The 25,267-nt window shown below is 36.4% G+C and overlaps 1 protein-coding gene across 1 annotated transcript; it reads right to left on the minus strand.

Moving 5' to 3' along the window:
* Positions 1 to 1,163: 1,163 nt before the first annotated feature.
* LOC149839831 (uncharacterized) lies at positions 1,164 to 25,267 on the minus strand. Its single transcript, XM_090002836.1, has 4 exons — positions 25,226 to 25,267; positions 23,084 to 24,206; positions 2,166 to 2,282; positions 1,164 to 2,000 (listed from the first exon to the last, which is right to left on the minus strand). Exons 2-4 carry the CDS (start codon positions 24,128 to 24,130, stop codon positions 1,410 to 1,412), a joined length of 1,755 nt encoding a protein of 584 aa, XP_089858962.1. The 5' UTR covers positions 24,131 to 24,206; positions 25,226 to 25,267; the 3' UTR covers positions 1,164 to 1,409.

Here is a 25,267-nt window from a genome sequence, read left to right on the forward strand (position 1 = left end):
TGTGCCACTAAATAACAGTCGGCTAAAGTTTATTAAGCATGGCCTAAATTTAAATATGCAAAAAAAAAAGGCCTAGCCATTGCACATAAAAATATTTTTGGCAAATGCTTCAAGACACAGGAATAAAAGGAAGAGCCAAACACCTACAGATAAATCTGCAGTCAGTCACCGTCACCTGGTTATCCAAACTTGGATCAAATACGGTATCATTGAGCTAAGCACAAGTATACTTGGAAAGTAAGACAGTTAACCTGCAGATCTAGAAGCAGAGAGGTCCTCAAGACTTCAACGGCTAATTCAATGGCAGAATCAAATAGCACATTATAACAATTAACCATATTCATCAACCACAAATCAAGGGCACAACAAAAAAGAGCAAGTTAAATCTCAAATGAATGGTTCTGTGCCACTAAATAACAGTCGGCTAAAGTTTATTAAGCATGGCCTAAATTTAAATATGCAAAAAAAAAGTCATAGCCATTGCACATAAAAATATTTTTGGCAAATGCTTCAAGACACAGGAATAAAAGGAAGAGCCAAACACCTACAGATAAATCTGCAGTCAGTCACCGTCACCTGGTTATCCAAACTTGGATCAAATACGGTATCATTGAGCTAAGCACAAGTATACTTGGAAAGTAAGACAGTTAACCTGCAGATCTAGAAGCAGAGAGGTCCTCAAGACTTCAACGGCTAATTCAATGGCAGAATCAAATAGCACATTATAACAATTAACCATATTCATCAACCACAAATCAAGGGCACAACAAAAAAGAGCAAGTTAAATCTCAAATGAATGGTTCTGTGCCACTAAATAACAGTCGGCTAAAGTTTATTAAGCATGGCCTAAATTTAAATATGCAAAAAAAAAAAGTCATAGCCATTGCACATAAAAATATTTTTGGCAAATGCTTCAAGACACAGGAATAAAAGGAAGAGCCAAACACCTACAGATAAATCTGCAGTCAGTCACCGTCACCTGGTTATCCAAACTTGGATCAAATACGGTATCATTGAGCTAAGCACAAGTATACTTGGAAAGTAAGACAGTTAACCTGCAGATCTAGAAGCAGAGAGGTCCTCAAGACTTCAACGGCTAATTCAATGGCAGAATCAAATAGCACATTATAACAATTAACCATATTCATCAACCACAAATCAAGGGCACAACAAAGAAGAGCAAGTTAAATCTCAAATGAATTCGAGTGATCCTTAGTTAAACATTATATTCCTTGGCCTACTCTGCAAATGCTTGAAGAGTTAGGGAAAAAGAAAAGGAAAAACAAACCAAAGAAGGCAAGACCATTGTTTGGGTTGCTTGGGGCATCCACACATCGAATCAAGAACAGCATACAAAAAGCCATGTCCCAATAGTACTAACAACCAACTTTCAGTTAGATCCCTCCAACTCAATATCGACGCAGAGAAGTATAATCCCTTCCAGATGGTAACAGCCGATCATGGTATGCTGCAGGGTCACTATACTGGTAAGGTTCCCTGTACTGGATCATCTCTTGCTGCCTCCGCTCCAAATCCAAAAGCCTGCGCTCACGTATTTCCAGTTCCAATTCTCTACGACGAAGATCAGCATGTAGAGAGTCTTCATGCTCATAAGATGGACGTGGTGGTGGTAATGCATAAACTTCTGTGTCATAGATGTCACTCTCCCTCACACGAACCCCACTAACTAGTGCACTCTCCCTTGGAAATCCATGAACTCCACTGATTAGTGCCCTCTCCCTTGGAAGTCCGCCAATAGTACTAATTGATTCACCTCCCCTTGGGAGTCCAGGAACCCTAGATGCAATTTCCATCCGGACTCCATGAATGAATCTTTCTGTTGCTGGTCGTCTATCTCTTACCCTTCCTGGGTGTTTCCGGTCCTCTCTCACTGGCCTACGTCTCCCATCAGTCACATCACTAGGAGCATGAAGCTTATCACTTCTGGTTGCTTTGCCGGATTCAGCCTTAGAATGGAAAAGTTTGCAGAGCTTATTCACCTGATGAGCAAAACAAACAGGTAGTCAACAACCAGAGGCACGCATACCTTGTAATTGTAACCAAAATATTGCCAAGCAAGGAGACCAAGCTACCACCAAGATTCTTGACATCAAGAAATCTGTCCACAACTTTCAAATCATTCCCGAAATTAAAAATATACTAACCTGTTCACCTGTCAACTCAATCTTGAACTTGTTCCTCCCAACATAATTATCTTTAATTGCAGCCTTGAATTTTTCCTCTGGTAAAGGTGCACATTCGCTAAGAACTTTGAAGCGAACCTGCTCATAACAATGAACCAGATTAGACCACTTCCCTCATCCTTCAACCTCTACTTAATGTGGATGATCAAGAAAATTTGTGCAGTAATAAAGCATACGCTCTATCCAAAATAATTCATGATACAACAAAATCTGAAGACCTCCCAGCTGCACTAACCCACCAAACTGAAATTGATGGTTGTCGTTGCTCCACAAGCCTACAAGCATATACTTCGAATCTTACAGTGTATACCAAAGTTGCCAGTTGAGGAAGCGAGAGCAGGAAGCGATACGAGATGCGGAAGCTGGAAGCGAGGCACTTTCAAAATTTTAGGAAGCGAAAACCGTGGGACGACTTAGAAGAGAACCAGGATTCGTCTCGGAAGCGACCTAGGAAGCAAACCGGAAGCCACCTAGGAAGCGAACCGAAAGCGAAAAAAGAAAACAAAATAAAAATAAAAATACAAAAAAAATGAAAAAGGAGTAGAAGCGAAGGGAAAGCGAGCTTCCCCTAAATGGGAAGTGGGCTTCCTTATACTTCATAGCTATGTCACACGGATACTTCATTTTGACTCACATTCTGTATCCCCTTGTATATTAGTTACATTGAAAGCTTCATAAAAATGGCCATATCCTCGTATCTTCAGCTATATCCATATGACATAGCTTCATAGTTTATACAGTTACATGACATGGACAATTAGCCACTGTTCTCAAGAAATGATCCCTAGCTTCACTGCAAATGCACCATCCAATAACTACAACTATCATACTCACACAGGACTCTTCTGAGGGCTAACCCACAAGGCTGTACATGGCTTAGTTGTCAAAGGCAGTGAGCGGAGCCTAGGCGGTGAGCCCATAAAAGACTAGATGGGGCCTAGGCAGACTAGTCGGTACCCCGATTAAAAAAAATAAAAAAACATAAAATATGTAAACAAACTGCTAAAATTAATAACAAACATGTATAAAACATATAATCAATCAACAATAAGCAATAGACAAAACACATGTAGTCAAACACTGTAAAGTAATTATATTAAATAACCTGCTCAAAAAAATTAAGAATAAATGAAAAATTGAATAAACAAACCATATAACTAACAATGTGAATGAACAATATACAAAAAGTAAAATCATGTATAAAAAAAAGCAACAATAAACATAAAATAAGCAATAGACAAATAAGAAGAAATGAACAATAGAATAAACAAACCATGCAACTAAGAACTGACAATGTAAATAAAAGGCAACTACATAATTTAAACACAATTAAAGCCTTAACAATATTAAACTCACATCCAAGTCATACCAAAATGGCATAAGTCATAACTAAACTACTGATAGTTCATGATAACTAAAAACATCACCCCATGCGGGAATGGAGAAGAGGATGGACTTACGCTATAAAAGTATATATAATTCCTATATATATATTCCTATATATATATATTCTTAATACTAAATGAGGACAGGGGGGTGGGGGGGGGGGGGGGGGGAGACAAGGGGCAAGGGTGGAGACATGACCAGTAAATTTGAGACTAGGCGGGGATGGAGGTCACTATTTTGAGACGGGGCAGGGATGGAGACCTTGTCCCCCGCACCCGCCTTGGATCACTCCCATCCCTAAGCTTAGGCAGTAACAACCTGAGCTAGGTGACGCCTAGGAGGTAAAATAGGGCTCCACCTCCCAAACCCAAAAGCCCAGGCAGTGGGGGCTGCGCCTAGGCACCACCTTTGACAACTAAGGTTCAAGACACTGTGTCAATCCCTGTTGCCATGTTTGGAAGTGATAAAAAATAAAAAATGTTTGTATCATATCTAGAATACTCATACAAAAAGTTTCAAATGTACAGCTGAAAAGAAAGCAAAGCTCTGAAATTTTGTCTAGGAAAAATCTCTCCACTTGCTGCAAGCAAAATTTTCACCCACATAACTGGGCAAATCATATAGACAATTTTCAACATGAAATTATCTCACATTTGGAATTGCAGAAGTTTCTAACAGAAATGTCCTATGTTTCCCAGTTCCAAATATTAGGGCTGAGTAACCTAGACAATGATGGGCCGTGGCCTGGTCAAACCCAGCCAATGAAAAGGACAAGCAGGGCTGCAGCTGAACGTTCAGCCCACAGCCCACCCGTTGGCCAATGGGCCTAAAATGGGTAAGGCAGCCTGAATAGTCAAAATCCTTCACCAAATATACAAGACAACACGTTCAGCAACCAGTCAGCAGTCACCAGCTAGTCATCCCACTGACAGAGAGAAGGGTGGTGTTTAATGCTTGAAGGCCTGGAGCCTAACTGCCTGTGCCTAAGGCTATACCAAAATATTCAGCAACCTACCACCAAAATATGGATAGGAGTGAGAACAAGAGGCGATGATGATTCATGATTGACGATGCTTGCCAAAATTGGGGAAAGGAAAACCCTAGCCAGTCACTTGTTTCCTTTTAAAACAATGCTAATTTATATAAATTTTTTATATCATATAGTTGCAGGCTGCCGATTATAGGCTGCAGGCAGCCCATATCCGACCCACTAAATGGCCAGGTTGCATCAAACTAACTTACTGAGACCGGCCTGTGCCTGATCCAATGTCTACCTCTACCAAAACATAGATTATATGTACACTGCAAAATCCTATTTCAAATTGAAGTTCAAATCCAATTAAACCTAGAAATCCTATCAGGCCCGCCTGGTAAGTTTTGCTCTATTCTTATCATGGCAGGTTGGTCAAATCAATTGGTGTTTCATTAATGAAACTCATAATAGTTAGACATTAATGAATGTTGGTTTTCTTCTACTTTTTCCTTTTTTTCTGTAAATAATTTTCGCACATTTATTCTTGAAACAAATTCACAAAGTTGCACATATACAAAGGCATGTGCTCAGTGCTAACATACACGTTGAAATAAGATTGTTGATATGATTTGGTATCCCACAGGCCAAAATTTCCTCATTAGCTTTTCAGTCATTAGCAAAGTGTATGGGTGTAACATGCTAAGATGCAAAGGCTGGGTAGGATATTCAACAAGCTTAAACCTGTGCTAATTGTTTGGAACCTGCTACCATAAATGCTTAAGGATTTTTTCCCAAATGTTTTAATCATGTTTTGTATGCAATGCTTTTTTTTGGTAAACTAGTTCTTTATTTGGGAGTAGTGCAAACATTGTAATGCTATAATTTCTTCAAGTGAATGCAGTTAGAACCAAGGTAGCAAAAAAAATGCATCGATGAACATGTAGGCCACACATAAAATAAAATATGTATCGCAACATATTGTAAAAAAAAACACTTATTTTTAATAAAATCAGAAAAATCTAAAAAATACATGATGCAAGAAACAATGATATAGCTACAAACTAAAACTATAATATCACATATCAAACAATCATGAGGTATGAACTATATAAAACATCAAACATCCAATAATCAAGATAATGTCATGTATGGCATGAATATTTCACAAGATACAAGCGTATATCATATGATACAAAAGTCCTGGTACAGATAACATACATGCCCGAATTAAGATGCATGTGTGTCAAGTTAGCTGATAGTTCTCATATGTATCATAGCATATCATACGATATACTACGACAAATATGACTTAGGTTAGAATAAATGAAACCAATTTAGATACTTATCGGGCTTCACTTTTAAATCAATCCTTGATGCATTCACATGAAAGATACATATACAACTGGTGGAATGGCCTACACTAAAGGACAGGTTTAAATTTGTCATAGCTGGTCGCCAGGTCCTCCATCTTTCACATAAGCCAGGCAATATTATAACTATGGTATTGTAATGTATTGTATTATAAGATAAAATGTATCATCATATTGTACCATGAAACAATGTGATACACCTTATTCCATTGAAAAGTTACATGCATCTGATTATGTTGGCATTATAGTGTATAACAATTTTTTTTAGATAGTCCAAGGAAAAAAAAACGCATCATGCACCACACATTGGCTGGCCCCCAGTTGGTAAAACCCTTGAGCACTCCCCCACCCCCCTGCCCACTGAGGAATACACCTAGTTTCGACCTTGTGGTAAGGGACGCCACCCATGGGCTTCAAACTTGTGACATCCCGTCAACTTGGTGACATTCACAAGTCACCATTACTAGATGAACGAAGTCCTTGTGGGCCATTGTATACATTACGAAGGCAATATCTCACTAGTTGAAACTAGACAAAAACTAAGAGCTAACCAATATTTTTTGGCCATTCTCACATAACTATTAAGATCTAATACAGTTGTGTTACTCTATTTAAGAAGCCAAAAGAAAATTTCTCACCCAGTCACCCATTATAGGTTTTCTTTTATTCATCAAAAACATAGAATTTTTGAGATTTTGGGCAATTGCTTCATATGTGAATTTTTCAAGAGTTATGTTTACAATCCAACTTTTGGAAAGCTTGATTCATGCAAGAGGAAGCTAGATCTATAAATTTAGAGGCTTATGAGATTAAAAACTTGACCTACAGCTGTTAACAAGGGTCTATCTAAAAAACTACTCTTCTAAAGAAAGAGATCAAATGACTAGCTTGAGACAGTTGTTCTCATATGAGAAAATAACTTGATAATAAACCAATGTTGTTGAAATAAGGATTGCATGGAGCAAAATACCTGCTAAAGTTTTATTTGAGCAAAACATGAAGACAGACAGACACATGCAGATCTAAGAGCCAATCAGAGGTAAGTAAAAGACGGAATAATTTGCTTACTCAAAATAGAAAAAATAGATGAAACAACAAAATGCAGTCAAAATCAGGGTTTGCTGAGTGGTAGAATTTGTGTGAATAGCTTATATTCCAATACAAAAGAATAAAGGTGCGGTTACCAGTAGTAGTTACATATGAGCAAATGAACTAACTAATAGGATCAGAGAAAGATAAATGAGTCCTTCCTACTTAGACAATCTCAAAGGCCCAACATAATCATTTATTCTAATATGACTTCAACCATTAGTAAACCATCTGAAGAGTGCATTAGAGTGAAAAAGGGTAAAGGTGTGTCGTTAGGGGTGGGTGGCCAATGGGCCAGGTACCCAATGGGTTGTCGGGTACCTGACCCAGTAAAGAGTCAGTCTCAGGTCAATGTTTGAAGCCCTGGCCTGATAACTTATCGAGCCAGGCTCCAGCATCAACATGAGCTCGAGTCGGGCTCTTACTATTTATTACTTTATTTTTTTGTTGAAAATGTGCATACAGCTGTTGTAATAAACCTTTCTTCTCGTTTTACAGAAAAAAACAACTTTTGGAGCCAACTGTGAAGTGACAAAGGTGTAAAGTAAAACTAACTGTCAAATCTTAGAAGTTGTGATGCAAAAGGAGAGAGAGATCTCCTTTCCTTCCATGGGAGAGAGACATCTCTCTCTCTCTCTCTCTCTCTCTCTCTCTCTCTCTCTCTCTCTCTCTCTCTCTCTCTCTCTCTCTCTCTCTCTCTCTCTCTCAGGGACCATCGTTTCTAAATCCTGTTTGTGCTTGGCCAAAACAGGAGCTAGTTTCTTTTTCCGGCATCTTTCTCTATGGGCTCCATTGCAACTAGTGTGGCCCGCCCGACCTACCAATAAGAATCTATTGGCGGGTTATCAGTTGAGCTTTGTTTCCCGAGCCTCAGCCTGACAAAAAATCAGTTCGAGCTCTCGACAACCTTGAATGTTGTCGGGCATGTTGGGCCATAATGGGCTTCGAATCAAGCCGGCCAAACCAAACCTGATGGTGACCCATAGGCTGGTTACTAATAGGACTGGACAAAAGGTTGGGCGGCCCACAAGTGGTCCATAGCTTTGCTTGAAAGGGTCGAGCCTGGGCTTAAGCCCAATCCAACAAAAATCTTGGGTAAAGTCGGGCTAGCGCGGGGGCATCACACACACACACACACACACACACACACACACACACACACACACACACACACACACACATAGGATCAATATTTGGTGCTATTGAAGGCAACAAATTATAAGGAACTATTGAGCTGAAAATCATAGGCTCAAGCTTTATCAACTCAATCTGACAAAATAGATGTGTTCAAAAAGGTTTGTTTTCTAAGGATCAACCTTGGATCATGTTATTTCAATCCAAAAATATGATTTTTTTGAGTCACATAAACAGGTTTTTGAAAGGCTTCAAAGATTAATGGTTCGCGGCAATGTTGTGAAAAGCGTAGAGGCGTAGCGAGGCACTCCACCAAAAACCGAGGCGTAAGCCTCAAATATTTTTTTTGAAAACTTAAAAAAAAATATAAAAATATCTAAAATATAAATAAATAAATAAATAAATGCTTTATTGATGAAATAACAACAAATAAGAAATAGAAAATCTCAAATAAGTACTAAAAAATATGAGATTAACATATAAAACTAAAAACTGATTACATAACAGGAAAATATATGAGATTAACCCAAAAAAGTTAAAATATACTAAGAAACTGATTACATAACTGAAATAACTGGAAAATATATGAGATTAACCTACAAAACTTAAAATATATGAGATTAACCTACAAAAATTAAAATATATGAGATTATTCTAAAACATATGAGATTAACATATAAAAGTAACTAAAAAACTGATTACATAACTGGAAAATATATGAGATTAACCAACAAAAGTTAAAATATATTAAGAAACTAATTACATAACTTAAATAACTGAAAAATATACGAGATTAACCAACAAAAGTTAAAATATAGTAATATACTAAAAAACGGATTACATAACTGAAATAACTGGAAAATATATGAGATTAACCTACAAAAATCTTGTTGATCATGTCTCAAACATCTTAATGTAAAAAAGAAAAAATTGCACCTTGAGGCACAGAGGGCCTCGCCTCAAGGCGAGGCTCACCTTTTGCGCTTCAAGGCGTATTTTTTATAACACTGGTCCACGGTGTCACAATCATATGATTTAAAACTCATTTCCCACTAAACAAACATTGTAGATCACAAAATTTAATTTACAAAAATAATTTAAAACCTATGAAGTGCCTTCAACAGCATCAAATATTAACCCATATATATATATATAGGGTAATACATCCAAGTTAAATGGGCACGATGCTAAATAAAACATGTTATAGAATTTTCCATTTTTTTTACAATTCCAATCCCATAAATGTGTTCAACATGATTGATTCACTAGAAATCAACACTTGCATCATGCATTTTGGATGAAAAAATGGTATTTGGAGCCTCAAAATTTTATGAAAATTGTAGGACATTGATTTTTAAAACCTTATAAAAACCTATCCATGCATCGGAATCAAATGAGAAATGATTTCTATAAACACAAACATATGGATCACATTTGTATGGTCAGAATTTCAACAAATAAAAAAACAAAAACTAATAGCATGATGCCCATTTAGCACGGATGTATTATCCTATATCAAGGTTGTTTGCATTGTACGTATTGTACAATACAGTACAATATGTATCATTACTATGAAAAAATTTATATGATACATACAAGTATCTGTATTGTATGTATCGTACAATACAAGTGTGGTGCACTTAAAAAAAGAAGAAACGTAATTTTTTTCATTTTTAGGTTTTAAAAACCTCTTGAGGGCTGACTCCCTCATTTGTGTAAAGGCCATTAGAGAGGTATCCATGCACCCTATGACTCGTAAGAGCGATTTAGGGAGCTGATCCGTGCGCAAGGTAGAGGGCTTTTGTGATTTCATTAAGAGTGCATTTTCACCATTTTTCACTCAAGAAAGTGGGTTAAAGTAAAAAAATTATATTCTTTGCTTCTTATTAAGCTTTTTTAAGAAAATATGGCTTCAAATGATCCATCATGAAAATGGGCCACTCAAATAATGAGTGAAGACCGGTTGAAAATTGAATGCAACTATGGTCATATTGTTGTTTCGGGTGGTATCTTTCGGCTGAAGCATCATTTAGTTATGACACATCTAAATGTTGTGACATGCATGTCAAGGACTTTACCGGATGTCGTGAAATGGCAATGTCAACAATTACTAAGCGGTTTAAGAGAAAAAAACATGAAAAAGAGATGAGTAAGGCAGAAATGGGGTATGTGCAGTCTTAAGAGTATGAAGATGATCTCCCTACTTCTGATCCTACAACCTCTAGCGTAGCATCAAAAGTTAAAAATTTTGCAGCGAAGGGAAAGGATGTGGTTGGTGCTAGTAGTGTCACGGACACATAAAGAAGAGGATAAAAAAAGGGAGTTCTTCGAGAGGTAGAGCTAGAGGCTCTATTAAGAGCTTTTTCTCTATTAAGGCTGCCCTTAGGGTGCAACCTGACATTCGTACTGTTATAACCCCTCACCATTTAGTCAAGCAGGCGAATATCGTTGTTGAGAGATGGTTTTATGATGCCTGTAATCATTTCAATGTGGCAATTTCATTTCATTTTTTGGCCTTGACGAATGTCAACCAATATTGAGCCTGGATACAAGATGTCTTCATATCATGCTTTGAGAGAAAAGATTTTAGATGTTAATATGAATGAAGTGAATGATTATTGTGATGAGATGAGGCAGTCATGGAGAGATATTAGGTGTAGCATCATGACAGATGGGTGGGCAGACAAAAAGTTGAGGACTTTGATAAATTTTCTTGTCTATTGCCCAAAAAAATCATGTTTTTAAAATCAATTGATTTGTCTGATACACCTAAGATGGCAGATGTATTGATGAGGGTTTTTGAACCGGTTGTGGAAGAGGTTCAACCTCAAAACATTGTACAGTTCATTACTAATAATAAAGTGAATTATAGGGCAGCAGGTAAAGAACTGTCAGAAAATTATGAGTCATTATTTTGGACCTCGCGTGCTTCTCATTGCATAAACTTCATGTTTGAGGACATTGGCATGTTTGAGGACATTGGCAGCATGGATGAGATACTACATACAATTGAATGTTGCCAAGAAAATACAAAATTTATTTATAATCATGCAAGGGTTTTGAGCTTAATAAGGAAGTATACTAGTGGCGTTGAGTTGATTCATAGAGCAGTTACTAGATTTGCCACGAATTTTTTGACAATACAGAGTCTTGTAAATAAGAGAAGTGTACTTAAAAAGATGTTTTATTCAGATGAGTGGAATGTGTGTCCCCATTCACAAAAAAGAAAGCCAAGAGAAATTATAGATATTGTACTTAAAAGTGAATTTTGTGATTATATGTTTAAGTTGTTGAGAATAAATATACCTTTGGTAAAGGTGTTTTGATTGGTTAACAATAAAGCCAAGCCACTTATAGGTTATCTCTATGAAGACATTGATAAGGCAAAAGAGGTCATCAGAGATCCTTTAAATGAAAATAAAAACTTGTATTTGCCTATATGGAACATCATTGACCATATGGATTGGGCAACTTCATCAACCTCTTTGTATTGTAACATATTATTTGAATCATGCATTTATATACTCCTAAATTTAAGATGGACAGGAAAATCAACAAAGGTCGCTTGGATTGCATTGAAAGGTTGAACCTTGATTATGGAATTCAAGATCAGATTCATAAGGAATTGGAAATTTATGACAATGCATTGTATGATATTGGTGAACCTAAAGCAATGTGAAACAGTACCACGACACGCTCAAGCAATTTATTTGTCTATTTCAATTTTAATTTTATATTGGTATGTAATTATGATGTTTTGCATGATTTTATGATTTGTATCAATGAGTGTAGCTGAGATGCGTATGCTGAGATGGATGTGTGGAAATACAATAAAAGATAAGATTCGGAACAAGGAGATACGTAAGAAGGTAGGCGTTGCACCCATTGAAAATAAGATGAGAGAATCGTTTACGGTGGTTTGGACATATTCGGCGAAGGCCTAATGATGCTCCAGTTAGAAGGATGGAGAAATGGGAAAATATATTAGTTAAAAGAGGTCGGGGTAGGCCTAGGAAGACATGGATGGAGGTGATAGGAAAGGATATGAATGCTTAGAACCTCACCAAGGACATGGCATTGGATAGAAATGATTGGAGGAGAAGGATTCATGTGGAAGACCCATAATGATTTTCTTTTTTGGTTCATATCGCCGACCCCAATTATTTTGGGATGAAGGCGTAGTTGTTGTTGTTGTTGTATTGTCCTATTGATTTCTCATTTTCTTGTTTTTTATACATGTAGTGGACTAGGTTTGGAAATGATGTTTCAAACCTAAGAGCTTTTGCTATTCACATCCTAAGTCAAATATGAAGTGAAAGTGGATGCGTAAGAAATTAGAACTCTTTTAGCATATTCATACAAAGCCAAGAAACAAATTAGAGCATAAAATGCTCAATGACCTCGTGTATGTTCGCTACAACCTACAAATGAGGCAAAGGTAATTTTCAAGTTATAAAGTTTATTCGTCATATTCATGTGTTATTTAATGTTTTTTATGCATATAAAACTCAACCAATTTTAAATTTTCATGTTATTTTTAGGCAAATACAAAAACTACCATTGAGGAGGCACAAAGAACAGTTTGATCTCATCAGTTTATAGAACTTCGATGCATTGGCTGAATGGGTTCAAGAAGAATCAAACCTCCTGAATGAAGAAGACATTCAATGGATAAGCGTGGAGGGAGCTCAAAAAGTAGATGATGAAAACCCAACATATATTGGAGATGATTTTAATGTTGAAGGATGAGAAGGAGAAGAAGATAATGATGATGATGATGATTGATGGTATACTTCAAACTTGGTTATGTATTATAATTTATAACTGTTAAGTATTCATAAACTTGGTTTTTTTGTTTTTTTGATGAATCTTGTGGCATGTTCTCACTTATTAATTGAATATATTACTATTGTTCTTGTGAGATTTGATGATATCATATGTAGCTCATAGATACATAAATGCTTCACATGTGATTTTATGGTTGCATTTTGTGCATTTCATTATTGTTTTGGGTGTTATGATTTTTTAGAATTTTTTCTGATTTTTTACAAAAAATTTTACATTTTTTCAGAATTTACGATACGATACTTATCTTATTTTGAGCTTAAACGGGTTATGATAAGAAACATACAACCCTTGCCCTATATATATATAGGAAAACTATTTGCTACTAATGAACGTAAGGAACTAATGAGCTAGAAATCATAGGTGCAAGTTGTATTGACTCAATCTAACCACATAGATGTGTTCAGCATGGTTTGCTTGCTAAGGATCAGGCCTTGAATCATGCTTTTCTGATGTAGAAATGTGATCTTCTGAGTTAAGAAATTTTGGCACATTGTGGGTCGTCAATTTTTGAACCACTTTAAAAACCTAATTACTTGTCATAATCAGATGATTCGAAACAAGTTCCCTACTATACAAAGCATGTAGATCACATCCGTAACATTTGATCTACAAAAAATGGAAATTTTTGAAGAAAAAAAATGATTTCTACTCATTGGTTGCTTACCTTGATTAGTAGCCAATATTTACCCATATATATATGGGATAGTCTACTCTACATTTGATTTTATAGGAATAGTACCATACTGAAATTATGCATAGAATGGAACAAATTGAGAATGTTGTGAACATAAGATAACTTGCAACTAGGCCTGGCCCGGATCAGATTAAGTTCATGGGCAAAATGGGCAGCCCGTGGGTTTGCTAACTTGAGTCCCCCGAACCAAGCCTAGGTCCCATCCACTAAACGGGCTGAACTAGCTCGGCCCGCCCATTGTCCAACCCTGGTTAGCAATATTAGCTAAACTGAAGCACATGCATCCGCCAGTAGGAGAAGAGGTGCACCAAGGAGAAGGTACATGATCTTTAGATTGGAAGTTCTCAGGTATTGCCATTCTGAAGTTGGAACCACCCTATAACCCAGCTTCCTATGATGACATAAAGGAGATGCAATTGACCAAACAGATTTAGCCATTAGGCTATTTCATTGTGCAATTTGAACACCACTAATATCCTTTTACCATGTTGCAGGAGTCAGTCAATGACATAGTAAGCTCAAGTCCTGGAAGACTACAAGTTGCACAATTATGCCGAATGAGAGTGGAACTATATCAAGAACCTTTATTCATCCTTTTGGTCTCATGTAAGGGTAATGTATCTCAAATCAATATTGCAAAGGACCCATATTTGCCAGAATGGGTACGAGTTAACAACACGGGTACATGAGATTTAAAAAGTTTTAGGTATGCTATTACTTGAAAGACATAATATTGATACAAGTTTCTAATGAACATTGATATGATTTCTATAAGAATTGGTATGACTTTCTAAAAATTAATACGTAGTATATATTTTCAGAAATCTGCCTATGAATTAAAATAATTAAGCATACATATTTAATCAATCATTATTGCATTATAATTTCTTTACAAGTCATAATATTTAAAAGCCTTAATGAAAAAGCTATGTCACATGGGTGCGGGTGCGGGTGCGGCACAATTTTAAAAATTTTGGACACAGGGACTCGGCAAATATATATATATATATATATATATATATATATATATATATATATATATATATATATATAATTTTATTGAGCTTGTTGAAAACATTTATACGGTATTGACTTTTCCTGTTATGTGAGATTTTTGTGATTCATCTTCTCAAAATTTACTAAGTGTGTTAAATAATTTCTAGTTTAAAATATCATGGAGATGGAAGCCTTTTTATTAACTGAAACATTCTTTTCTTTAGGTATTGGATTTCTTCAATAGTCGCATGGATGCACAAAATGTATTTATTTTATTTTATTTTTAAAATGCCACAGTGTGACTGTGCACAGGCACAGTCACAGACTGTGCGACTGTGCACAGTCACAGACTGTGCGACTGTGCACAGTCTGTGACTGTGCACACTGCACAGCCTGTGATTGTGCACAGTCACAGTCTGTGACTGCAGCACAGTCACAGTCTGTGCCTTTTTTTATATATATTTTTTTAAATAAAAAATATAAAAATTTGATTTTTTAGGGACATTTTTGGACTCGGTCAAAGTTGACCGAGTCTAAAATGTAGACGGACTCGGCCTGGACTCGTTGACCGAGTCCGACTCGGCGTTGACCGAGTCCGGGCCGAGTCCGAAGCCGCACCCGTGTCGGGGCGTGTCGACTCGGGTGCGGCACCTCCTTAGCCGAGTCCGTGTGACATAGTGAAAAAGTGTTTTTATAAAATGACACTATTGTTTGTATGTAGAGATGATAGAAGAGTTTGATACTCATTTATGATGCAATAAAAACACATTTCTACTAGAGATGGTATAAGTTTGCAATTGCATCAGTTGATGTGATTGGGTATTTATTGTTTGCAATTTTGATGTTTCACATACATTTTATCATGTGAATAGAATATTATTACATCCTACTACTTAAATATAACGATCTAATTTTTTTTCAAATCAATGGTGGGATAAGTTTGGAGGGATGCTCCTACACTAGTTTCACTTGCTTGACATATTTCAAGCCATACTGGAAAAGTAGGAGCTTCTTCAAGTGAATCTGCCCACCAAATACATGTAAGATTCAATATTCTAGTCTGATATATAATATATAACTATTTGTTCCATATTCAGAATGTACGCACAAAAAAAGCAACGCCAACATCTGCCATATTTTTTAAGATATCATGATTTAAGGTTCTCCCCAAAGAAAATGAATAAAAAGAATCTATCAAGATATTTTTTAAATGTCACATATTAAAAACATTGTTTTCGAGAATGTTATCTTTAAACAATTTTTTACTTTTCTTATTTTTATATTTCAAGTACATCTTTCTTATTCTTTTCATATTAAAAAACTTCTTCTAACATTTGAAGGGCAAAACCGGGGTTTAAAGTTTTTAGGTTTTAAAGGGCTTTTGAAGACCTAAACCCTCATTCATATACAACATACTAGAGAGCTTCCCACACACCCTAGGAGTTGTGAGACCGTTTTGGGGGGCGATCTTTGCGTCGGGGAGAGGGCTTTCATGACTTCATCAAGAGTGAATTTCCAATCATAAGATCTTTGCATCATTTTTCAATTTTAATTTCATATCAGTATTTAATTATGATGCTTTGCATGATTGTATGATTTGTATCAATTATTGTCATGTTGATTTCTTGACTTGTGGTAGACTCGGTTTGGAAGTGATGTTTCAAACCTAAGAGCTTTTGCTATTCACGTCTTAAGTCAAACATTCCGCAGAAGTGGATGCGGAAAAAATTGGAGTGTCTTTGAGCATATTCATACAAAGCGAAGAAACATATTAAAGCACAAAAGGCTCAATGACCTCATGTACGATCGCTACAACCTACGACTGAGGCAAAGCCAATTTTAAATTTATAAAGTTTATTTGTCATATTGATGTGTTATTTTATGTATATAAAACCCAACTAATTTTAAATTTTTATGTTATCTTTTTAGGCAAATTCAAAAACTATGATCAAGGAGGCACAAAGAACAATTTGATCTCGTTAGTTTAGAGAACTTTGATGTATTGGATAAATGAGTTCAAGAAATAGACCTCTTGAATAAAGAGTAAATTCAATGGATAAACGTGGAGGGGGCTCAGGACGTAGATGATGAAGACCCCACGGATATTGGAGATGATTTAAATGTTGAAAGAGGAGGAGAAGAAGATGAAGAACAAGAATATAATGATGATGGTTGACGGTATACTTCTTAAAAACTTGGTTATGTATTGTAATTTGTAACTATTAAGTATTTATAAACTTGTTTTTTTTATGAATCTCGTGGCATATTCTTAATTGAAGATATTACTATTTTGCATTGTTCTTGTGAGATTTGATTATTGATGATGTGTTATGTAGCTCATAGAGACATAAATGCTTCACACGTGATTTTATGGTTGCATTTTTTGCATTTCATCATTGTTTTGTGTGTAATGATTTTTCAGAATTTTTGCTACTTTTTTTATTTTTTACGATTTTTTAGAATTTTAATTTTCTTCAAAATTTATGATTTTTTACGATACGTATCTTATTTTGGGCCCAACCGATACGATACTCACAACCTTACTCTATATGTGTGTGTGCATGTTTGCATGTGTTTTTTATCAATCATCATCCCATCTTAACCCTACTACATGTGATTGATTGTACAAGTTACTACACACAGCTTTCCTTATTCAAATCTGCAAATGCATTTACAAATGCTTGCTTACAAGAAAACGTGTTTGATCAAACTATTTCAACAAAAGAACTTGATTTTTTATATAATACCCATGTTCTCCACTAAATAAACTATATAGGTCACTCTCACGGACTTACTTTTTCAATAAGCCAGTGCGGCACAATGGTCTTTCCTTACTGCTGCAAGCCTTTCTATCGCTCTGCCACGGACATAGAATGTTTCGCAAACCTGCGACGCCCCAAGCTGCCCAGCCTAACGGCGCAGCTGCCTAACAAAAGCTGATCAAACGCATTTTCAAATGTGTATTCTATGTAATCTGTGCCGCTTGGTGCATAGTCATCCCATACCGAAAGAGGCACAAACTTTGCCTTAGCCTTGCATGTCATGAAGCGTATTGCAGCTCCATGCACATGACATAGCAAAACCTCGCCACCGAAAGAACAAGACCTTGCAACCACCAGTCCGAAGACTAGTTGATGATTGAACACCATAGCGAAGAGAATCACCCAAACTCATTCGCCGGCGCCTAGGCATTCACTCACCCAGCCCCGAGTCACCATACTTGGTTGGAACCACCTAAGGTGATTCCTGGGGAAATTAGCCCTAACCCACATGCACCACCGTGCGTCCAACCGCTATGCGTGAAAACTTATACAAGCCGAGAGGTCCTAAACCAAATCCCCAAAGGCAACATCCTCTGATCCGCTGGCACTGCTTAACCAAACAACGCTCCACATCTATGCCGCCCTACAACGATGCACTAACGACGATATTGATGCCTATCGCATGTCGTGCTACCACCGCAAGTCACCGATCAAGCAAACGCATACCACGCGTTCCTACTCTTGATGCATTTTTCACTCAGTAAAGCTCTGCACTGCACATGTCCTATTCCGAAAGATCGGCCTAGGGCAGACACAATTATAGCATTTAATTTGCAAAACATCACTTGTAAATATGACTTTTTGAACCAGTCCATCCATTATAGCTTGGTTATGGGGACAAGCTACTCCATGCACACATATGTACAAACCATAATTATCAGAATCGCTTGTGCTACCTCAGAATCACGATTCCTAGGAAGCAGAATCTGAATCAATCAGGAATTGTGATACCCGGTGATGGGAATCCCAATTCCTTCAAGAAACCTGATTCTCATGAGCTTAGTTGTGAGTCGGATTTTAGGCGGAAGACCCCTAAAAGGACTAGTCGGGGCTAGTCAAGCCTAGGCAGGATCAAAAAATATAAAACTATTACAATAAATAATTAAATTTAGTAACAAACATATGATTGTAATTATGGATGAAATATGTAGTACATACAACATGTCACAAAATTCATGAAATTGCATAATATTAACATACACCAAAATTTGGGGCACACTGTCTGATTAATATATATATATAAAGAGAATGAGGACTATCCTGCCCATATTTCGTTAGGTCACTATTAGGACCCTCCAAAAAACATATTTTTTAGATGTTTTATGCTCGATTTGAACTGTTAGACGTGTTTATTATGGTTGTTACTGAATAGAGAACATGTAATTGATTAAGCATCTTTATGGTCAGATGTGTATTTTAAATAGGTAACAAAAATCATAAGTTAATGCATCTTTATGGTCAGATGTGTATTTTAAATAGGTAACAAAAATCATAAGTTGATATCATACTAAAATTTCATGATAAAATGTTCACATTTTTACATCAAGTCAATTTGAAACAAAGCTTGTTTCTCAATAAATAAGTAGCATTTAATGGTTCAAAATTTCAAATTGAGCGTAAAACACCTAAAACTTTGATATTTAGAGGGTCTTAACAGTGATGTAAGGAAAAAGGGGAAAGGTCACAGGATGAACCATGTTATCATATATATACATATATATAACTGAAAAAACAGATTTTATGTGTCTGTCCAAAAGCATGCATACATGTAAATAAAAATAAAAAGGAAAAAAAAGGAGAAAAAGGAAGACAAAAAAGAAGAGAGTGCAGAGGCGAGAGGAGAAAGAAAAAACAAGGGGAAAAAAGGGGAAAAGGAATAAGAAGAAGAGGAAGGAGAAAAAGAAAAGGTGGAGGGGTGAAAGAAGAGGAAAACTAAAAAATAAGGCAAAAAAGAAAAGCAAAAGAAGAAAATGAGAGAATAAAAAAGGTTTTTTGGGCGGGAGGAAGAAGAATAAAAACAAAGCGAGACAAAACAATTACAAAAAATGACAACCATATCCCTATGGCCTAGGCGGGGAGAACCTAGGCACCCCCTAGGCAGGCTAGGTGAAAATACAGGGCCCTACCGCATAGACCCATAAGCCTAGGCGATGGCCCTGCGCCTAGGCGCCACTTTTGACAACTAAGCCCATGACCTATGCAGTCGTGCACCACTAAAAGACTAGTCGGAGACTAGGCAAACTAGTCAGAATCAGTGTTGTGAAAAGCGTTGAGGTGTAGCAAGGTGCTCCACCAAAAATCGAGGCGAGGCGTAGTAAAGCGTAAGCGTCAAATATTTTTGTTGAAAACTTTAAAAAAATTATAAAAAATATCTAAAAATATAAATAAATAAAGAAATGCTTTATTGATGAAATAACAACCAATAAGAAATATAAAATCTCAAATAAGTACTAAAAAATATGAGATTAACATATAAAAGTAACTAAAAACTCATTACATGACTGGAAAATATATGAGATTAACCAAAAAAAGTTAAAATATACTAGGAAACTAATTACATAACTGAAATAACTGGAAAATGCATGAGATTAACCTACAAAAGTTAAAATATAGGAGATTATTCTATAAAATATGAGATTAACATAGAACAATAACTAAAAAAATGATTACATAACTGGAAAATATATGAGATTAACCAACAAAAGTTAAAATATATGAGATTATTCTAAAAAATATGAGATTAACATATAAAAGTAACTAAAAAACTGATTACATAACTGGAAAATATATGAGATTAACCAACAAAAGTTAAAATATACTAAGAAACTGATAACATAACTGAAATAACTGGAAAATATATGAGATTAACCTCCAAAAGTTAAAATATATGAGATTATTCTAAAAATATGAGATTAACATATAAAAGTAACTAAAAACTGATTACATAACTGGAAAATGTATGAGATTAACCAACAAAAGTTAAAATATACTAAGAAACTGATTACATAACTGAAATAACTGGAAAATATATGAGATTGACCTACAAAAATTAAAATATATGAGATTATTCTAAAAAATATGAGATTAACATATAAAAGTAACTAAAAAACTGATTACATAACTGGAAAATATATGAGATTAACCTACAAAAGTTAAAATATATTAAGAAACTAATTACATAACTTAAATAACTGAAAAATATACGAGATTAACCAACAAAAGTTAAAATATGGTAATATACTAAGAAACTGATTACATAACTGAAATAACTGGATGAGATTAACCTACAAAAATCTTGTTGATCATGTCTCAGACATCTTGTTGTAAAAAAAATTTTGTGCCCCAAGGCATGTTTTTTATATCACTGGTCGGTACCTTAATTAAAAATATTAAAAAATATAAAAAATAAGCAAATGAACTGCTAAAATTAGTAAAAAACATTTATGCAACATAAAATCAATCAACAATAAGAAATAGACCAAAAAACACGTCGAGCATTACAAAAGATTCCCAAATATTAAAAAAATGAATAAGCAAAGCAAACTATCAACAATTTGCACAACAACAACAACAACAACTACGCCTTCATCCCAAAACAATTGGGGTCAGCGATATGAACCAAAAAAGAAATTCATTTTGGGTCTTCCACATGAATCCTTTTCCTCCAATCATTTCTATCCAACGCCATGTCCTCGGTGAGGTTCAAAGCATTCATATCCTTTCCTATCATCTCCATCCAAGTCTTCCTAGGCCTACCCCGACCTCTTTTAACTAATATATTTTCCCATTTCTCCAACCTTCTAACTGGAGCATCATTAGGCCTTCGCTGAATATGTCCAAACCACCGTAAATGATTCTCTCGCATCTTATTTTCAATGGGTGCAACATCTACCTTCTTACGTATCTCTTCGTTCCGAATCTTATCTTTTATCCATAATTTAAAAATAATCTAAAACATGTATCCAATAAAAATTAATCAATAATAAATGCATGAAGCATAAGATGTTGCTATCGTCAAGCATAGTAAATAATCAGGAACAGAAAAAATGATTAATCACCACTCTTCAATACAGCCTCGCATATTAACCTTTTCAGCAAATCAAAAAATTGATTGAAGAATAAGGGGGAGACAGAGACAGGTAGAAAAGGAAGAAGAAGAAGAGGCGGGGAAGGGGGATAGAGAAAGAGAGACAGAGATGACAAGACGCAGAAGAAGGGAGAGAGAAAAAGAAGAAGAGGCAAAGGAAGGGGAGAGAGAAAGAGAAACAGAGAGAAGAAGAAAACGTGGAGTCGCGGAGGAAGGGGAGTGAAGAAGAAGAAGAGGCAGAGCAAGGGAGAGAGAGAGAGAGAGAAAGTAGCGGATGAAGGGAGAGAGAAGAAGAAGCACAGCCGAAGGAAGGGGGAGAGAAGAAGAGGAAGAAGGGGGAGAGAGAAAGAGAGACATAGGGAGAGAAGGGACAGGGAAAGGGGACTGGGAGAGAATAAGAAGAAGAGTCGTACCTAGAGGCTGGAGCGACGATGGAGGGAGAGGACAAAGGGCGGAGGGTGCTCGAGTCGAGCCTGCGAGAGAGAGAGAGAGAGAGAGAAAAGTGTTTATAAAAACCCCAGTTATCATAAAAAAATCATAACTGCCCCCACGCCATGGCGAGGACAGATTAGGCATCAGTACCCCTATTGGGGTAAACAAGGAATCAAACTGATTCCTAGTTTTCCTTTGGACTAGCCCGACTAGGCACCTAGTCACCTAGTCGGCGCCTTTGACTACAATAGCTCATGAGATGATTATACCAATCCTTTTACACCGAAATCCTAGTACCGATAACGAGGAATTCTGATTCCCATGACTAGAAATCCTAATGACATCAAGAATCATAATTTCCACATCTAGAAATCGCAATTCCCTCAAGAATCTTGATTCCTTTAAGAATCCCGATTTTTATGCTCATACAATTTTACACATCGCTTTCGAAATGATTCCCTATACATGTTTCCTGCTTGCTCAATGGCTGCTTCCAGATTCTGTTCCAATTCCTGCTCTGGCAACTATGGTGCAAAAATACACACACATACATACATACTTTGTGCACACACAGTCACACATAAAAAACATATGTACATATATACAGACATAATGTTTTCACAACTTTAAGTAGTTGCCAAATACATAAAGTCTGAGGTATACATGGAGAAATGCAGCCGCTACCAGGTGCTTGGCATGAAAAAGAACCTTAAACAAGGTAATCAAGTATTTAGATAAGGTAGTAATATTGAATCATTCCTTGTTCAACATTTAAATGTGAGATGCTATTTACTTGTTTAGTATGGCAAATAAAAGAAAAATGTTGAAAAGATAATATATGCATATGCATGATTGAGATATCTAAATGTATGCAAAATGCAATCAGATTAGCTAAGCTTTGCATGTGGATATTATTGCTCATTTTTATTGAACCTAGTGATGCTATGCAAATATTAGAAATGGGAGAGCATAACACAAAGTTAATGATAATCACAAAACCTCCATTGTCACAAATAACTATATAAAGGTAATGTTCAGTATAACCAACCTGTGATGGGAAAGCAGATTTAAAAGCCTTGGGTTCAATATTGTACCCTCCAGGTCCAGCTGCTTTGTAAATCCCATACATCATCCTGTGATCAAAGTCAAACAAGAATAGCCGCATGCCCTTATAAACTTTTGCAACCAGCTCCTTTTTGTTAGCAGGCAGCCCCAGAACCTTGTACTTGAAGCAATCTTTCTTTGTGTTTGTGTTGCACATAAATATAAGACCCATGCTTTCTTTTTGCGAAGAACCAGATGGCTTACCAGCAACTCCTGCACCTGTGGCAACCTTATCATTATTTTCAGCCACTACTTTTTTCTTCTTCGTCAATCTGTCAGTTTTTTGAGCTTCAGTTGAATCTTCCACCTTGTTCGGCCTCTTCTTATTTCCATTGTTCTCTAGCTCTTCCTTCTTTCCCTCATCCACTCTCACTTCTCCCTTCTTTTCTTCTTCCTCAACATCTTTGTTCACATCACCCATCTCTACTTCGGTCTTTCCTTCTTCCACCCTCACGTCTTCCTTCTCCTCATCTTCCATGACATCGTTCTTCACCTCACCTTCTTTAACATCTGCAGTGCCCTTGTCACCATTCTCATCCGCTACTTTTTTCTTGTTACTCAATCTAATAGCTTTCTGAGATTTTGGTGTTAATTGGCCTACCTTCTTTGTCCTCTTCGTTTTTCCCCCTTTATTCATTATTTCTTCCTTCTTTTCCTCAACCATCTCCACATCTTCCTTCTTACCCACTTCTTTAACATCTACTTCTTCCTCTTTTCCATCATCTATACTCGCTTCTTTGTTCGTCTCATCTGCTTTAACATCTTCCTTCTCTTTGTCTTCCTTAACTTCTTTATTCTCATCTTTCACATCTTCAGCATCTTCAGCATCTTCACAGACCTCTCTCTCCTCTTTTTCATCTGCACTAGACTCTTCCAACATTTCCTCCCTCTTCTCTGAAGCAGCAACCTCAGCCTTCGTCTCCTTAGGTCCAACCTCTGCTATGCGGCTTACACCAGTAGCAATGTTTGCCTTACCCTTCGCTTTTACCATGTCTTCCACAAGGCAAACAACAACACTTTCATTCTTTGGAGGGGTAAGATAAACACTAACAAAATCTAACAAATAGCTGTGGTAAGACAAAAGGCAAAAAATGAAATTGCAAGTCCAATATTAAGAAGAAACTACATAACCACCTTGCTAATCTCAACACAAAAACAGTGATAGCAATTGCATCAAACAAATTTATATTTAAAAAAAAAAGAGGAATATCTTTGTGTTTAAGCAATAACAAATAATCGACCCAATATATACTTCGGATTGAGAAACTAATCTCTCAGGCTAAGATGAAAAGTGCCTGCCAGAGAAGAACCTTAAAACTCATGAACAGATCAGAAAGTCACGCTCGATCCGGAAATCTCTGGGTCAGAGAATGAACATGGAAGAGAAGGACCTTTGCAGATACCCTTTTGCATATAGGGTGCCACCAAAACCAACACCAACTTGACAAGGAAATAGGAAAGCCCACGAAAGGTCAATCTGAGATTCAACATCCAACTCCCAAAATCATCACCCAATACCATTATCACCAAGTTAGTTCAATCCCAATGTTTCAGAAAACCAGAACTCTTCCAAATAATCATTCAGCACAAAGATAACAACAACCGAAACAGATAGGAGTTACGCCGAAATCACCACCACTGTCACAAATCTAGAGTGACAAAGCGCATCAAAGCCACCAAACTTAACAGAATCATAAAACCCAAATGGAGAAAGTCCTCGCCCTCCCAGCGGACCCCTATAATCAACATTCATACAAGAAACCCTAAACCCTAAACCCCCCAAGATTCACGTTCATAAAGGCCGAAAACACGGATATCCTTGCCCAAACTCCTTCGAACCAACTCAAACACAAAAACATAAACGAACAGAAACCCCAATCCCTCATCTGAGGGTGGTAGACCACAAATATTAACCAAGAATCAAACCCTAACCCTAAATCCTTCATTCCTGGTCGTTTAAACCGAAAAAAAAAAGACAGAACCAAATAGACAAAAGAAAGGAGGAAATCATACACAGAATCGATGTATTTCAGGAAGACAATACAACGACAGGAAGGGGAAGATAAAACCCTAACGGGAGACTTACCTTCGCAAAAGGCGCCCTCGGAGCGAACAAGCGTGAGCGAGA

The sequence above is a fragment of the Nuphar pumila genome, chromosome 4 (assembly GCF_984573655.1).
Source record: "Nuphar pumila chromosome 4, dmNupPumi1.hap1.1, whole genome shotgun sequence".
NCBI lineage: Eukaryota > Viridiplantae > Streptophyta > Magnoliopsida > Nymphaeales > Nymphaeaceae > Nuphar > Nuphar pumila.

What these genes read in the sequence shown, in the direction of transcription:
- LOC149839831 (XM_090002836.1), bottom strand. Translation starts at nt 24,130, where the DNA reads ATGGTAAAAGCGAAGGGTAAGGCAAACATTGCTACTGGTGTAAGCCGC. An exon ending in AATCTGCTTTCCCATCACAG is followed by an intron (nt 2,283 to 23,083) that starts GTTGGTTATACT and finishes TGTTATGAGCAG; the next exon opens with GTTCGCTTCAAAGTTCTTAG. An exon ending in TTGAGTTGACAGGTGAACAG is followed by an intron (nt 2,001 to 2,165) that starts GTTAGTATATTT and finishes TTTGCTCATCAG; the next exon opens with GTGAATAAGCTCTGCAAACT.